General features: G+C 38.8%; 1 protein-coding gene across 1 annotated transcript in view; it reads left to right on the top strand.

Moving 5' to 3' along the window:
• unc119.1 (unc-119 homolog 1) overlaps window positions 1-17,140 on the top strand; it is a 50,337-nt gene that overhangs the window by 20,871 nt on the left and 12,326 nt on the right. The window contains exons 2-3 of the mRNA XM_059988348.1: window positions 1,180-1,293; window positions 4,573-4,681. Coding sequence (XP_059844331.1) covers window positions 1,180-1,293; window positions 4,573-4,681 — 223 coding nt within the window. The remainder of the gene's footprint in view (window positions 1-1,179; window positions 1,294-4,572; window positions 4,682-17,140) is intronic.

The raw sequence follows: 17,140 nt of genomic DNA, 5'->3' as shown, positions 1-17,140 counted from the left end.
TTTTCTTCCGGGAATTCACAATAAGTACAAGAAACGCAATAAATCACATCCAACATGATGGAAAACACATGTGCAAAAGACAACAAATTGAACAAATGCAAAACAAGTATCACATAATAATAACAACAAATAACAACAAGCAATGAACATAGAGGACATGAGATGAAGAGTTCTTGAAAGTGAGTCCATAGGCCTTAGAATCAGCTCAGTGTTGGGGTGAGTGAAATTATCTGCTCTGGTTCAAGAGCCTGATGGATGACATGTAATAACTATTCCTGAACCTGGTATTGTAGGTCCTGAGGCTCTTGTACCACCTCTGGCAGTAGTGCGAAGAGAGTATGGCATGAACAGTGAGGCCCTTGATGGATGCTGCTTTCCTGTAATAGTGTTCCTTTAGATATGCTCAATGATGGGGAGGGCTTTATCTATGATGGACTGGGCAGTATTCACTGCTTTTTCTTTGGCTTTTCCGTTCAAGGGTGCTTCCATACCAGGCTGTGATGCAACCAGTCAATATACTCTCCACTTCACATCTTTCGAAATTTGCCAAAGTTTTAGATGACATGCCGAATCTTCGCAAACTCCTAAGAAAGTAGAGGTGCTGTTGTGCCTTCTTTGTAATGACACTTACATGCTGGACCCAGGACAGATGCTCAGAAATGATAATGCTGAGGAATTTAAAGTTGCCAAAGTGTAATTGTTTCTTTGCTTGTATTGAGAGATCAGCCCGGAACATAGTATTCCAGCTACAGACTTGTAATTCTGCGTAACTGGAACAAGATGTGTGTTCAGAGCTACACCATTGTAAAAAAAGATAGCATGCATAATATCACTGATTTGCTTTTAATCTGTACCTGCCACTCCATAAAATATAATAATTCCTTTTTTAAAGAGGTCTATATATTTGGGGCTTGCAACCTCAAAGGTAATTTGAGAAAACTTAATTGTGCAACAAAAATAGTTCTCATCATTTGCACAAAGCTCTTACTTGCTTTTTAATATACTACCAGCTTGGCCAAGGTTTTGAATTGCATGATGGCTTGATCAAAGTCATTTTCACTAAATCACTGGGCTAAGTTTTTAAAAAGAATATCTTGTACCTTTCATTTGTGCTAATAAGTTTAAGTAATTTTGTTGCTATATCAGTCGAGCCTCAAAACAACATTACTTGTTTTCTAGCCTACTTGTGTAAGCCTGAAGATAATGTATACAACATTGACTTCACACGGTTTAAGATTCGCGATATGGAAACTGGGACGGTTTTGTTTGAAATTGCCAAGCCACCATCCTCTGGTAAGTAGCCACTGGTAATGCTCCTAAAGTCTTTAAAGCTGAGAGGTTGTTGATGGTTTTCTTAGATAAAACTTTATTTGAGTCTATGGCTAGTTCTAGACAGTGTTTCAGTAGTTAATTCGTTTTTTGTTAGTTCCACCTTTTTTTTATGTATGTTATACTTTTGTGTAGAGTGAGCGAAATCTCTGAAAGTTTTAATGTTCTAATTAATCAGGTTGGTTGTGAAAAATTGAAGCTGCTTGCAAATCTAGGGCAATCTTATTGCTACAATATTTGCTCTGAATTTTGGATCTTTATATATTTGTAAATATAATCACTTCACGTCATGAAGGTTTGTTTCCTTCAGTGCACTTATCTTTTAGTATGTCCAATCTATCTTTTTATTAGTTTCAAAAATGCTTCGATTTATTTTTCCATTTCTTCCCTGGACTATGAGACATCTAATTATTTTTATTAGTAGCCTGTAATAACAAGGTATTTTTAAATTTCAAGATCCAAGCATGAGTTGAAACTTAACCAATGACCATTTAGCTGAAGTAGTCCCTGTTCCCTTAGATCTCTTTGAATCCTGAAACCTTCGATCAATAAAAAGGGAGGGACAAGAGTGTGAAACCAAGCAAGTGGGTAAAGAGAAAGGATCTACACATGCTAATATCAGTAGTCCCAGTGTTTTTTTTCATTTCCATATTGATCAGCTTCCATAAATAATTACTTGATGTCAATTAACACCAACTTATGTTATTTATTTCGGTCTCTACCTTCACGTAGTCATTACCTTTGTTCTTCCCATTCCCTCTCCGTAAAAATTGATCATTTTTTAAATTTTTCCAGTTCTAAATATCACTTGTTTACCCTGTTTCTATCTATAAAGTCACCTCTGAGCTTTCCAGCATTTTATGTTTATTCTTGGGTTCACAGTAATTTTAAAACCTGGATTTCATAGCTGCATTCTGGGGTCTCTACAAGGGGTAACTGCAAGAATATTGCATGCACTTGTTGTATTACCTTTTCTAATTTCCTATATTCTTGGAAGATTCCAGCAGATTGGAAATGTATTCTGGATTGCCCCTAATGCTAGTTTACCCTTATTTTAAAAATAGGAGATCAGCAAGTGGAAATGGAGAGGATGTTTCCATTAGTAGGGGAGTAGGACCTAGGGGCACAAACTTAGGATATAATGACGTTCCTTTAGAACAGAGATGAGGAATTCCTTTAGCCAGAAAATGATTAATTTGTGTAATTCATTGCCACAGACAAGTATGGAGGCCAAGTCATGGGTATATTTAAAGCAGACATTGATAGATTCTTGATTAGGAAAGGCGTTGAAGCTTACATAGAGAAGGCAAAAGATAGGGCTGAGAGGGATAATAAATCTGATTGAATAGCGGAGCAGACTCAATGAGCCGAATGGCCTAATTCTACTTATGGTCTTATGGTCAAAATAGGTGCACACTATTCTAGGTGTGTCCTCACCAAAATGTTCAATGCAACAAATCTTCTCTTTTAAATTCCTGCAACCAAGCAATAAAGGACCATATGCCATTTGTCTTAATTTCATAAGCAGCTTGCTTGCTAACTTTTTGTGTTAGACAGTTAATGGCAGGGCTGTAGAGAGCGCTGTTTAATAAGGAGATTCATGATTTGGAGCAACACCTATAGTTAAGTTGATAAAGAAGGAATTTGCTGTAACAATGGGCATTGAGTACATGGTTTGGGGCATTATCTTAGGAGGCATTGGTGAGAGTCCACAGAGTATTCTGTGTAGTTCTGGTCTCCTAGCTATAGGAAGGATGTCATTTGAGTTGAAAAGGGTGCAGAAAAGATGTGCGAAAATTTTGCCAGGACTGGAGGACTGGTGTTTGAGGAACAACAGTATTAGCAGGGGCTTTTCTCCCTGGAGCAGGGGAGGCTGAAGATGACCATATAAAGATAGAGAAAATCATGAAGGGCATAGAAAGAGTGGTTTGTTTCTGCCTTTTACCCCAATGTGGGGGAGGGGTGGGCTTTAAAACTAGATGGCATAGATTTAAGGTGTGATGAAAATTTGTTGACCTGAAACTTCAATTTGGGGAGAGGGTAGGGAAGTTGTATTGTGAACAGCCATCAACTCCACCTTGAACTGGCAATTTTGGAACCGATTCAGTTGGCTACACAGTCTATATTAATTCCTGCTCCTAATGTCTGGAAGGATCATTACAAAGTGGATTATATATTTCTAGAAGGAAAGTGTCTCAATTAGAATGTGATTATAATTTGATTTTTGAGGCATTTTTACACTGAGGCTTGTTGTGAGAGTAATCTTGCATTGTTTGCAAACTAAAAGAAAACAAATCGTCCCTCTAATTGATATTTACTTAAAAGCATTGAAGTTGTTCATTTTGATTTTTTTTTTAAATCCTCATTAAGTAACTGGAACACCTCAGAAGCAACATGTTCAATGCTCATTTTGTTCTGAACAAGCTAATTTCATCCAGAGATGAGGATGCTTTCCTGTAGGTATTACTGTTTGCTTCAATCCTCATTTTGTTTTAATTATAAGAGGTGGTGGCGGGAATTGTTCTTACTGTGTCCTGTTGAAGTGAATGTGCATAATTTTCTGTTGAAGGCATGGTTGATTTTTTTCTATCTCATTACCACCCTTCTCAAATATTGTGCTTTCAAGTGGCAAGGTGTAAATACGCAATAAACAATAACATATTGACAATGGAGAGGTTTTGACATGTGCAAAACTAATCTTAGAAAATTGATAGAAAAGCACATGTTTTGTTTCTCCTGTGACAATTATGAAACTAAATTCAGTAAATATATTAACTCCTGATAGGGTACAGAGGTTAGATTTCATCTAGATCAGAAGTTCCCAACCTCTTTTATGCCATGGATCCCTACCATTAACCGAGGGATCTGTGGATCCCAGATTGGAAACCCCTGATCTAGCGGAATGTTCCTTGACTGACTCACACATTGGTTGACTTGCAGTGATGTGGACCCTTCATTGTACAAGTTATGACAGAGCACCATTTCTACCTTATGCCAATTCTAGTTGCCAATTAATAGATAATCCATTGACTTTTTAAAAGTAGCACATGGAAATTTTTATCTTTGTTCATTACAACTATGGATGGGCATCCTTGTATCACAGCGAAACAGCATAAGATACTTCACAAACCATAAATGACAACTATCACAATTCAGAATTATTCAGTTTATCAGATTTTTCATAATGTGCAGTAGGGTGTCTGTAGATCTTTAAATGTTGAATTGTTAAATTTACATCTTCAGAGTTAGAAGACGACGATGATGAGAACGGGAGAATGGATTCCAGTTCTGGAAGGTTTGTTCGTTACCAATTCACTCCTGCCTTCTTGAGGCTGAGAACAGTTGGTGCAACGTAAGTTCAATTTATTTTTCTTTCTGCTCCTTTAATATTCGGTTAGAATTACCTGTAGAGTATGCATAGTATTTGATCTGCTTACAGCCTGATACTATCAGTGATGAGGGAAGATGTCTACCACTTTCTTGTGTAACATTTCTTTTCCATTCTTGGTCTACAACAAATGCCAAGACGATAAATCATATTTCATCCAATCCTCACCTATGTATCGCTTGTAGATTTATCTGAACAAGGCAGAATTGGCAGAAGAGACAACCTCACAGTTCTGTCTGAGGGTACCTGTAAGTGCTGAGTGGAACTATCATCCTGCTGTCATCCTTGGATCTGGGGATCAGCTTTAATGAGGAGTTGTATACACAGTGTACAAAAGTAGATACAGTAATACACTATACAAAGCAGAAGAAACTGAAAATGAAGTACTGTACAGATAAAGCTACACCGTAAACTTAAAAGGTATGCTAAAGCAAGTTACAAACAAGTCTGAACTATCTAACAAGCAGTCAATTACAACAAAGTTTTATAGTCCAGCCACATAGTGTAAATGTATTTGCAGGTGTCTTCAGTCCTTTAAAATCAATGGAGCGGCTGATTGTAGTTAGCACATTAAGAGTTAGGGATTCTAGCAACAACAGTTGTAATGCTGAAATTTTGCACTCCAGATTTAGCTATGCTTTTTTGAAGTTGTTTCAATATAGTCATAAAGTGAAGAAGTATTAGAACATTCAATTTAGGTTCCACTCAGGACTACATATACAACAGGGCTCTTAACAGTCTTCTCCAAAATTAAGCCAAAGAATTGAATTCCAGGTGTATGTCTGCTCTTGATATCAAAGCAGTACTTAACAGTGCGACATGCAAGACCACAGTAAATTTTAAGTGAATTTGGATAGAGAGAAAGTGCTCCAGTTGTAGGGGTAATAGCTAGAACAAAGGAAAACATTAAACACAAGAAAAGGAAAATATTGTTGTTGAAGCCAGTCATTTTACTTGCAGACATTATTGTTGCTGAATCTTAGGTAGTATTCCAGCACCAGCCACTTGCTTCATCAGCAACCTTTGCTCCATCATAAGGGCTATCATAAGGATATTTACTGATGACTATGTATTCAGTTCCATTTACAAATACTTGCATAATAATTGGACACAAGTCATGAGGTCAATGTAGGTTGTAGAGTCCGCCAAGTCAATGGCTTGCTGTCTGCCAATCTGTCAAACTGGTCTCATGCCCCCACTCTGTTCCTGTAGCACTGTGAGCTTGTTTACCTCCTGTTTATCCATTTTAATTCCCAACTTATTAATCATCATTACTTCAATCCATTCTGTAGGTGATGAATTCTTGGTCAATACAACTGTTTTGAAAAGTTATTACTTGCTTTCCTGCATGAATCTTGCCCAATTCTTGCACCATTCATTCTGTCAATTTTATCCAAGCTTGGTATGATTTTATGCATTTCAGTCAAATTTCCCCTCAACATACCTTCCTCCAAAGATGATAGTCCCAGTATCTCCAACCAATCTTGAAAGCTGAAATTCTTCATCCTTGGAGCCTTCACAGTGATCTACTCATCACCCTTGAGTACCTTCATTTCCATCATAAACTGGAAGTAATATTCTAGTTGTGAAGAATATCAGAATAATTCTGTTGTCATTACCTCTTCTGAAGCCCAGGATTCTGCATATTAACTGTTCTCTTAATGTATCTTTCAAAAATGGTTGCATATGCAAAGTAGAAGCTGTCCTTGAGCCTGGAGGTACATGCTTTCAGGATTATGTTTCTTCTGCCTGATGGGGGAGGGGAGAAGGGAAAATATATTCATATTTTTCTGAATTGGGATGTGGACTGCTGTCAGGATAGCTGAAGTGAACTCTCTGGCAGTTAGTATGGGCAACACTTTGCCATTAGATAATCCAACCAGGTAGAGTAGGAGCCCATCAGAACCATTACGTATAAATCTATGAAATACTGTAAAGAAATTAACTCAACATTTTTTGATTGTACCCTGGTTTCCTCACTTCCTTAAACTGTGTCTAAAACTATACAATACAGCTTCCAGTTATTAAAATTACACTGCAGAATCATTTTAACATTTTGTCTCAGCAAGTTGTTTCTATCCAGATCAATGGAAGTAAATTGGCACTGTAGATCCATATCGCATAGAAGGGAGATAGTTGGCATTTTGAACCATCACTTTGAAAAGAACCGTCTAATTTATTGCACTTTTCTACTTCTGTTCCATGGCCATGCAGTTATTTTTTTCCCCATTTTTTAATTTACATATCCAGTTCCATTTCTTTGAAGTTACTATTGAGATTGTTTCACTCATCTGATCAATAAGTACATTCTATTCACGACAAATGGGTACATGAATACTTTTCAAAGTTCAAAGTAAATTTATTATCAAACTACATACATGTTATCTACTGCCCTGAGATTTGTTGTCTTATGGGGCATTAATTAAAGGTTCGTCCATCATCATCAATGAAGACCTCGACACCATTAGTACTTTTTACGAAGTTGAGTTGCTAGCTCGACGCTCAAATAAAGGAGACTATGATGGTATGAGAGCGGAATTGCTTAAGATGGATTGGGAAAATAGATTAAAGGGTAGATTGGTACTTGATCAGTGGTGTATATTTAAGGAGTTATTTTACAACTATCAAGAAAAATATATTCCACTGAAGAAAAAAGGGTGTAAAAGAAAAAATAGTTATCCGTGGCTAAGTAAAGAAATAAAGCAAAGTATACGACTAAAAAGAAAGTTATATAAGGTAGCTAAATCTAGTGGGAAGATTGAAGATCAAGAAGCTTTTAAAGATCAGCAGCAAATAACAAAAAGATTGATTAAGAAGGGGAAGATAGATTATGAAAGTAAATTGGCGAAAAACATAAAAGCAGATAGTAAGAGTTTTTATAGTTACATAAAAAGAAAAAAGGTGGCTAAAGTAAATGTTGGTCCCCTAGAAGATGAGACTGGGAAATTAATGGTAGGGGACATGGAGATGGTGGAAACGCTGAACAAATATTTTCTATCAGTTTTTACAGTAGAGGACACTCAAAATATCCCAACACTGGATAAACAGGGGGCTCTAGGGGGAGAGAAGCTAACTACGATTCAAATCACCAAGGAAATGGTACTTGATAAATTAATGGGACTGAAGGTGGATAAATCCCCTGGACCGGATGGCTTGCATCCTAGGGTCTTAAGGGAAGTGGCGGTCGGGATTGTGGATGCATTAGTGATAATTTTTCAAAACTTGCTGGACTCGGCAGATTGGAAAAATGCTAATGTAACTCCTTTATTTAAAAAGGGCAATAGACAGAAGGCTGGGAATTATAGGCCAGTTAGCCTAACATCTGTGGTTGGCAAAATGTCGGAATCAATAATTAAGGAAACAGTAACAGGGCATTTGGATAAACATAGCTTAATAGGACAAAGTCAGCATGGCTTTACAAAAGGGAAGTCATGTTTGACAAATTTGTTGGAGTACTTTGAGGGCATACCATATAGGGTAGATAAAGGGGAACCAGTGAATGTGGTGTATTTGGACTTCCAAAAGGCATTTGACAAGGTACCACACCAAAGATTAATACTTAAAGTAGAAAATCATGGGATTGGGGGTAATATTCTGGCCTGGGTGGAGGATTGGCTTTCTAACAGAAAACAAATGGTTTATTCTCAGACTGGCAGTTGGTGACTAGTGGTGACCCCAACTCTTTACAATCTATATTAATGATTTGGAGAAAGGGAATAAGTGCAACGTATCGAAGTTTGCTGATGACACAAAGATGGGAGGGAGTGTAATGAGTGCGGAGGACATTGAAACCCTGCAGGGGGACATAGATAGGCAGACATTTGGCAGATGAAATATAATACTGACAAGTGTGAGGTCTTGCACTTTGGCAGGAAAAATAATAGAGCAAGTTATTATTTAAATGGAGAGAAACTGTAAAGTGCTTCTGTGCAGGAAACACAAAAAGTTAGTATGCAAGTGCAGCAGGTGGTCAAGAAGGCCAATGGAATGCTGGCTTTTATTGCTAGGGGGATGGAGTATAAGAACAGGGAAGTCTTACTGCAGTTGTACCGGGTATTGGTGAGACCACACCTGGAGTACTGCGTGCAGTTCTGGTGTCCATATTTAAGAAAGGACATACTGGCTCTCGAGGCAGTGCAGAGAAGGTTCACTAGGTTAATTCCGGGGATGGGTGGGTTGATGTATGATGAGAGGTTGAGTAGATTGGGACTCTACTCATTGGAGTTCTGAAGAAAGAGAGGCGATCTTATTGAAACATATAAGATTATGAAGGGGCTTGATCGGGTGGATGCGGGGAGAATGTTCCCAATGATGGGTGAAACTAGGTCTAGGGGGCATAATCTTAAAATAAGGGGATGCCGTTCCAGGACTGAGCTGAGGAGAAATTTCTTCACTCAGAGGGTAGTGGGGCTGTGGAATTTACTGCCCCAGAGAGCTGTGGAAGGTACTACACTCAATAAATTCAAAACGGAGATAGACATTTTCCTGGATAAAAATGGCATTAGGGGATATGGTGAGCGAGCAGGTAAGTGGACATGAGGCTAGGTTTAGATCAGCCATGTGATCTCCTGGGCCAGTTTTCGATAACCTGGATGGGTCGGAGAGGAATTTTCCAGATTTTTTCTCCTCAATTGGCAAATCGTTTTTTTTTCCTCAGGTGATCTCATGGGTTTGGGTGGGATGAATAATAAAATAAAATGGGCGGCATGGTGCCCTGTTGGTTGGCACTGTTGCCTTGTGGGATTCGGTGATAACTAGAGTTAAGATTGGATCAGCCAAGATCTTGTTGAATGGCGGAGCAGGCTTGAGGGGCAGATTGGCCTACTCCTGCTCCTATCTCTTATGTTAACCCAGCACGGATGGAGGGCGTGCATAGGAGCCGGCCGGATTCGAACTCCAGACCTCTCACCCCAAAGTCCAGCGCTGATGACTAGAGCTTGATTTGGATTTAAGTGAAGGAGAGTTGTACAGCATCAGCCTCACTCTTTCTTCCCAATTCCCATTTGGTTCCAGTGGCAAGACAAGAGTTTAGATGGCTGGAGATGGGACTAGGTACAGTGGATGATCCACTATGCGTACCACGACGCTTGCAGAGTCTGCCTTTTTGACCGTTGGGCCTTCCATTGGTCATCTCCACTCAATTTGTATTCACATGCTGGGATAGACAACTCCCAGGGGCATTCATAGTAAATACAAAGAAACAATAGAATCAATGAAAACAAATCACACAACAAAGATGGGCAAACAATCGATAAGTAAATGAGAATAAACTGCAAATACAGAAAAATACTAATAAATAAGTAATAAATATTAAGAACATGAGTTGTAGAGTCCTTGAAGTGAATCCATGGTTGTGGAATCAGCTCAGTGTTAAGGTGAGTGAAGTTATCCATGTTGGTTCAACAGTCTAATCATTAGTGGGTAATAACTGTTCCTGAAACTGTCATATAGGACATTGGCTATTGTTCCATCTCCCTGATAGCAGCGGAGAGAAAGGAGCATGGCCTAGATGGATGGGGTCCTTGATGACTGATGCTGCTTTCCTGTGACAGTGTTCCTTGCAGATGGACTCAGTGATGGTCAGTGCTTTACTTGGGATGGACTGTGTGGTGTCCACTACATTTTGTAGGCTTTTCCATTCAAGGGTATTAGTGTTACCATACCAGGCTGTGATATAACCAGTCAGTATACTTACCACCGTCCATCTATAGTTTATCAAAGTTTTACATGACATGCCAAATCTACTGCTGTGCTGTCTTTGTAATGGTAGTTACATGCTGGACCCAGGGCAGATCCTCAGAAATGATAAAAGGATTTCTTCTTTTTTGTCTGTGCTTTTTTGCCATTTATCTTCATTTCTTGTGAAAATTTTCTTTTTTAAAATGTTAAAACTTCTTGCCATTTTGGCCACCTCTTTACCCTGCCTCCCTATTTTGAGGACAATCCTAGCTTCAGTCTTTCCACATAACTTTAGTGTGCTCAAACGTCTGATATTCTTCCTGAAAACCAGTCACAGTGTTCTGTGTGAGGCCAGCCTATGCCTGATGCAATTTTAATCTTTCCTGGCTTTTGTACTGCATGTCTTCATGAGTGAAATTAAGGTTTTCATATGCATTTAAGCCAATCAATGTTTCTGCTGGATTTGATTTGTGTGAATGCCATCCCTTTTCCTAAAACTTTTGTAGAATTGTGTAATTTAATTTACAAAGTCTTTCTCCATTCTTCCTTCCAAATGAATCTCTTCTCTTCCAAAATAGAAATCTTTATTATGTTCAATGGCCAATAGTTATTTAAATAACTATTAAATAATTACAACGAATAGCTAACTATTACAACGAATAGCTAATTAAGTACTTTGAAAGATTGGTGGAGTTGTGAATGGGGAAGTGTGACTTTGAAAGATTGGTGGAGTTGTGAATGGGGAAGTGTGATCGGGTTGGGTTATGTCAGGGGTTGCTGAGGGGGTGTGGCTCTCAACAATTCTACTGTGTCCTAAACTGCATGATTTCTACAAAGCCACTATTTATGCGGTGGTTTCCGGTTAATTGTAACACATCAGGACCAGTACATTTTGGCCCAATTAAGTGCCAGCCCCAATTAGCTGAAGTTTCATGGAAATAGTTTTTTAAAAAGTATATAAAAAAAAGACAAACTACCATTTAACTGAGTAACAAATTGTTCTGTATTTCATTTAGTTATGCAAATTAGAACACTACCATTACTACTGCAGTATTATAAAACTATGTATCTGTGTCTAATAGTTATCAACAGAGGAATTCATCTAGTGTACACCACTATGTTCTTTTGATTTCCTGTAAATGAACAAAATCAGCACAGGCACCTAATGCAAATAATGGTCTACCTTCATTGCCTTCCTGCATGAAGCAGTGTCATAGTCCAGTAATAAGTTTCCTGGCATCCTTTGTCGTCACTAGTTCAAGTTCAGATGTGTCATCTTAATCACTTCCTTTGTCTTCATATTTTCTGCCTTGGTGTTTGATACAATGTTCTCGATGATTGCATCCTCCCAGGTCTTCACTGCTTTTTGAATCGGTGTCCATTGGCCCAAATAGATAACACAACAAGCATACTCAATTGACACATGTTAGAAACTGTTTGCCAATTAAGCAGCAGAGTGTCCCATATAAGTAAAGGGAATCCTGGCTATTTTCTTGATTAGCTTTTGAGTTTTGCCAAATAAGCAGCTCCCCCAGTTTAACTAATGGCCCAATGAAGTAGAATCTACTGTATAAATGGAAGACATTGATGTACAGAGGGATCTTGGCGTCCAGGTCCATAGCTGCTTGAAATTGACAACACATGTAGATAATGCATTGAAGTTGTTGAATAGCATACTTCATCAGTCAGGGCACTGAATATAAAAGTATGAGTCAGGAAGTTGCATTGCAGTTGCATAAAACCTCGGCTAGGTTGCATTTGGAGTATTGTATTCCGTCCTGATCAGGGCGTTGCAGGAAGGATGTGGAGGCTTTGGAAACGGTGCTGAATAGGTTCATTGGGTTGTTGCCTGTATTAAAAAGCATTAGCTATGAGTCAGTTCTCCAGCATTTTGTGTGCACTAGATTTCAAGATTCTGTGGAATCAAGGGTATTTTCATGGTGAAGAAGGTATCTTGTCTCGATGAGAATCATTTGGTGGTCACTTCCACTGATCCTTTTGTGGAAAGGTGCATCTGTGATAAGTAGACTAGTAAGGTTGAGTTCCGGTATGTTTCTCCCTCTTGCCTGTTCCCTCGTATGTTGAATTTGCTAGAAGTCAGCCTCAAGTAGCACGTAGTCATATCAGGGCATTACTTTAAACAGATATTAGTTTCTGATTGCAAGTGTTTACAAATAAGCAGAGTCTGTGTTTAAAAAAAAAAACTTTTCCCACTGAGGTTGGGTGAGAGTAGAACAAGAAGTTATAGGTTAAAAGTGAAAGGTGAAATGTTCAAGGGGAACATCTTTACTCAGAGGGTGCTGAGAGTGTAGAATGGTCTGCCAGCAGAAGTGATTGATGCAGGTTTGATTTCAGCATTTAAGAGAGGTTTGGTTAGATAGATTGATGGAAGGGATATGGAGGGCTATGATCCAGATTCAGTTTTGATGGAACTAAGCAGAATAATCATTCGGCATGGACTAGATGGGCCAAAGACCATGTTTCTGTGCTGTAGTGCTTTATGACACTGACTCTACAGGTTGGGCAAACATCGATTGTTCTCTGTTGTATTGGAGGTGACCTTATAGAAGTTTATAAAATTTTAGGAGGCATATGTAGGGCTGACAGTCTTTCCCAGGGTAGAAATTTCACTTGCTACAAGATGTAGCTTTAAGTTGATAGAAAGTTTAAAGATGTACTAGGCAAGTTTTTCTTACACAGTAATAGATACCTGCAATAAACTGCAGCAGTGGTGGTGGAATCAGAAATGATGGTGGCCTTTACAAAGCATTTGGAAAGGTACACAAACAGGAAATTAATGGAGGGATATGGATCATGTGTAGAAAGTTGGAATTAGTTTAGTTTGGCATCATGGCTGGCACAGGTATCATGGGCAAAGGGCTATTCCTATGCTGCCCTCTTCCTACATGAGTTAAAGCACTTTGTCCCTGATCAATTAATTCCAGAATACAGCTTCAGGTAGTGTTCAGTTTTGTAGATTACTATGCCTAGAACATTGATGGCAGCATTTCAGGCCTTCTTAGAATATGAGCTAATAGTTTATCAAAAGATTAGCATACCCGTGTTTTGTTACCAACAATTAAAACTGAATTGATTATTGGTAATTTGTCACATCTATTGAGATACAGCAAAAAACTTTGTTTTGCATGCTGACCTTGCAGATCATTCAATCACATCAGTACCTTGAGAAAGTACAAGAGAAATCAATAACAGAATGCTGTTATAGTTACAGAAAAAGTGTAGGCAGACAATAAACTAAATCCATAACAAACTAGATTGTGAGGTAAAAGCCCATCTTATCGTTCTAGGGGAGCATTCAGTAGTCTTATAACAGCAAGATAGAAACTGCCCTTGAACCTGTCGGTATGTGCTTTCAAGCTTTTGTATCTTCTGCCCAGTGGGTTGGGGGGAAGAAAAGGAAGTCTGGGGTGGGTGAGGTCTTGATTATGTTGGGCCTTTAGCTCACATAGCTAGGCGGGTGCTTTTGTTTAAATGGAAAGATGTTTTTCCTCCTACTCGTGCTCAATGGTTATGTGAAGTTATGTCATGTTTAGATTTAGAGAAGATTCGTTGATCAATTTCTGAATCTCGTCAAGACTTTCAAACATTGTGGGGACCCTTTCTGAATTATTTTCAAAGCCTTCAACTCGTCGTTTAAATTCAGATGTTGGCTATTATCAATTTTTATTATATGAGAAGGTATTTTACCTTTTCTCCTTAATAAACAGTTTCAGTCTTGGTAGGGGTTAGATTTTGTAATAAATTAGTATATTTCAATATAACTATTGATTAACTTACATGAATACGGGGTAATGAGATTGTTGTTATGAACAGATATAATGTAATTGGTAGTTTTTAAATTTTTTTTGACTTTTTATATATACTTTATTGTACTGTATTCTTTCTTCTATGTAGAAACTAATAAAAATATTGGAAAGAGATTACGTTGTCTGCTTGTGGTCTCAGGCAGAGCGTTGCCATACCAAGCCATAATGAAAAGGATAGGATGCTTTGTATAAGTGCATCTATAAAAACTGATGAGATTCCAAGTGGACATGCTAAACTTCTTTAGCCTTCTGAGGAAATAAACACACTGGTCCCCTCTTTTGGCCATAGTGTCTGTATGATTGGAACCATGGCAGGCTATTGGTGATGTTCATTCAAGGGAAACAAACTCTTTTAATCTCAGCACTGTTGAGGTAACAGGAGTGTGCGCACTGCCCCCTTCCCAAAGTCAATGACCAGCTCCTTTGTTTTGTTAGTATTGAGAGAAAAGTTGCTGTCATGACACCATGTTAACTAAGCTGTCTATCTTCCTGTACCCTGATTCATTATTAGTTCATCATTATATCATGGATTGAGAATTGGCTTGCCCACAGAAAGAAAAAGGTGGTTGTAGATCAAGTATACTCTGCCTGGTGGTTGGTAACCAGTGGTCTGCAAGGATCTGTTCTTTGTGATTTTCATAAATTAGTTGAAGAAGTGGAGGGCTGTGTTAGTTAATCTGCAGATGAGACAAAGATTGATGGTGTGAATAGTGTAGAAGGTTGTTGGGGGTTGCAGTGGGCATTGGTAGGATGCACAGCTGGGCTAAGAGGTGGCAGTTGAAGTTCGATGTGCAAAAGTGTGAAATAATACATTTTGGAAGGTCAAACTTGAAAGCAGAATACAGAGTTAATGGCAGTGTGGAGGAACAGTGAGATCTCAGGGTCCAAGTCCGTAGATCCCTCAAAGTTGCTGGGCAGGATGATAGGGTGGTAAAGAGGTTTATAATGTGTTGGCCTTCATTAGTATTGAGTTCAACAGCCACAAGGCAATGTTGCAGCTCAGTAAAACTTTGGTTTGACCACACTTAGTACATTGTGTTCAATTCTGGTCACCTGGTCTTAAGAATGTCGAACTATAGAGAGAGTGCAGAGAAGTTTTTCCCGGATGCTGCCTGGATTAGAGAGCATCTCTTGTGAGAAAAGACTGAGTGATGTAGAGCTTTTCTCTTTGAAGGGAAGGAGAATAGGAGGTGACTTGTTCCAGGGTAGAATTGGCTAATTTAAGAGGGAATAATTTTAAGCTAATTAGCAGAAAGTATAGGGAGGATTTCTGAGCTTTTTTTTAAACAGAGGCTGGTAGATGCATGGAATGCATTGCTAGGGTGCTGGTAGAGGCAGATACATCAGGGTACATTTTAAGAGACTCTTTTGATAGACACATGAGTGAAAGAAAAATGGAGGGCAATGAGGGAGGGAAATACTGGAATGATCTTAGAGTAGTTTAAAAACTTAGCACAACATAGTGAGCTGAAGGATTTGTTCTGTGCTATATTGTTCAGTTCTTTGCTTGATGTCTCAGAACCCTCCTAGTGCTCTTTTGAACTGTACCATTTCAGTTGAAATCAACTTTATTCTCATTCCTTTTATCAAAATGCATTTTATCTACATATTCTGCCAACCTTGGGTTCTTGGTTTCATTGGGACTTGGAATACCTGGCCAACGAAAGTGCATATATCAGGAAGTTCTTTATTGATCAGCATTCAATGTGGTCTTCACTCAAAACTAATCACTAAGCTCCAGGACTTAAGTGGCACCACTCTGTACAATTGGATCCTCAATTTCTTCACTTGCAAGCCCCAGTCAGAATGATGGGCAATAACATCTCCTCCACAGTCACCATCGGCACGAGCAACACAAAGCAGTGTGTTTAGTCTCTGCTCTACTCGCTTTATACTGATGGACTGTGTGGCTAAGTGCAGCTCCAATGCCATATTTAAGTTTACTGATGACACCACTGTTGTTGGTTGATTTGAAGGTAGTGATGAATTGGTATACAGGAGTGAGATTGATTACCTGGGTGAGTGTTGCCACAACATGAACCTCACTCAGTCAGCAAATCCAAAGAGTTGATTATTGACTATAAAAGGAAGAAGCCAGAAGTACATGAGCCAGTCCTTATTAGGGGATTGGACGCGGAAGCGGTAAGAAACTTTAAATTTCAGAGGAGGTGTCTTGGGACCAGTAGGTAAGTGATGTCACAAAGAAAGTGTGACAGCACCTCTACTTCCTTAGAAGTTTTCACAGATTCAACCTGTCATCTAAAACTTGGAAACACTTCCATAGATGCATAGTGAAGTGTATCCTGACAGGTTGCATCATAGTCTGGTATGGAAACAAAAATGGAAAAGTCTAAAAAAGTGCCTGTCCGTCACAGGCAAAACCCTCCCACCATTGAGCACATCTACAAGGAGCACTGCCACATGAAAGAAGCATCCATCATCAGGGACCCCACCATCCAGGCCATGTCCTCTTCTTGCTACTGCCATAGGGAAAGAGGTACAGGAGCCTTGGGGCCCAACACCAGGTTCATGCAATGTTCTGTAGACTCACCTTCAAGGACACTACAACTTGTGTCTGTCTGTTTATTATTATTCACTTTGGTATTATTTATTTTTAATTGCACGTTTGTTGTTTATCAGTCTTCGTGTGTAGTTTTTCCATTGAGCCTATTGTTTTTTTTTGCTCCACTGTGAATATTGGCAAGAAAATCTCATGATAGTACTGTGGATTCCAGTAAATTGAGCCTTCAACTAATCAGGCCAGCACTTATTTGGGACAACTCCCTCAACTAATTTCTATTACCTATCTAAATGGCCCTTTCCTCCTTGTAACCTGCTCTTACCTATTTGTCCAGTTACCTCGCTTCTTTCTTGCCTCGTCTCTCCACCACTCTTCATTGTCCTCTTTATTGTCCAA

This window comes from Hypanus sabinus, chromosome 13 (genome assembly GCF_030144855.1).
Source record: "Hypanus sabinus isolate sHypSab1 chromosome 13, sHypSab1.hap1, whole genome shotgun sequence".
Classification (NCBI taxonomy): Eukaryota; Metazoa; Chordata; class Chondrichthyes; order Myliobatiformes; family Dasyatidae; genus Hypanus; species Hypanus sabinus.
The sequence above is the reverse complement of the archived record's forward strand: the minus strand, read 5'-3'. Positions and strand labels throughout refer to the sequence as shown.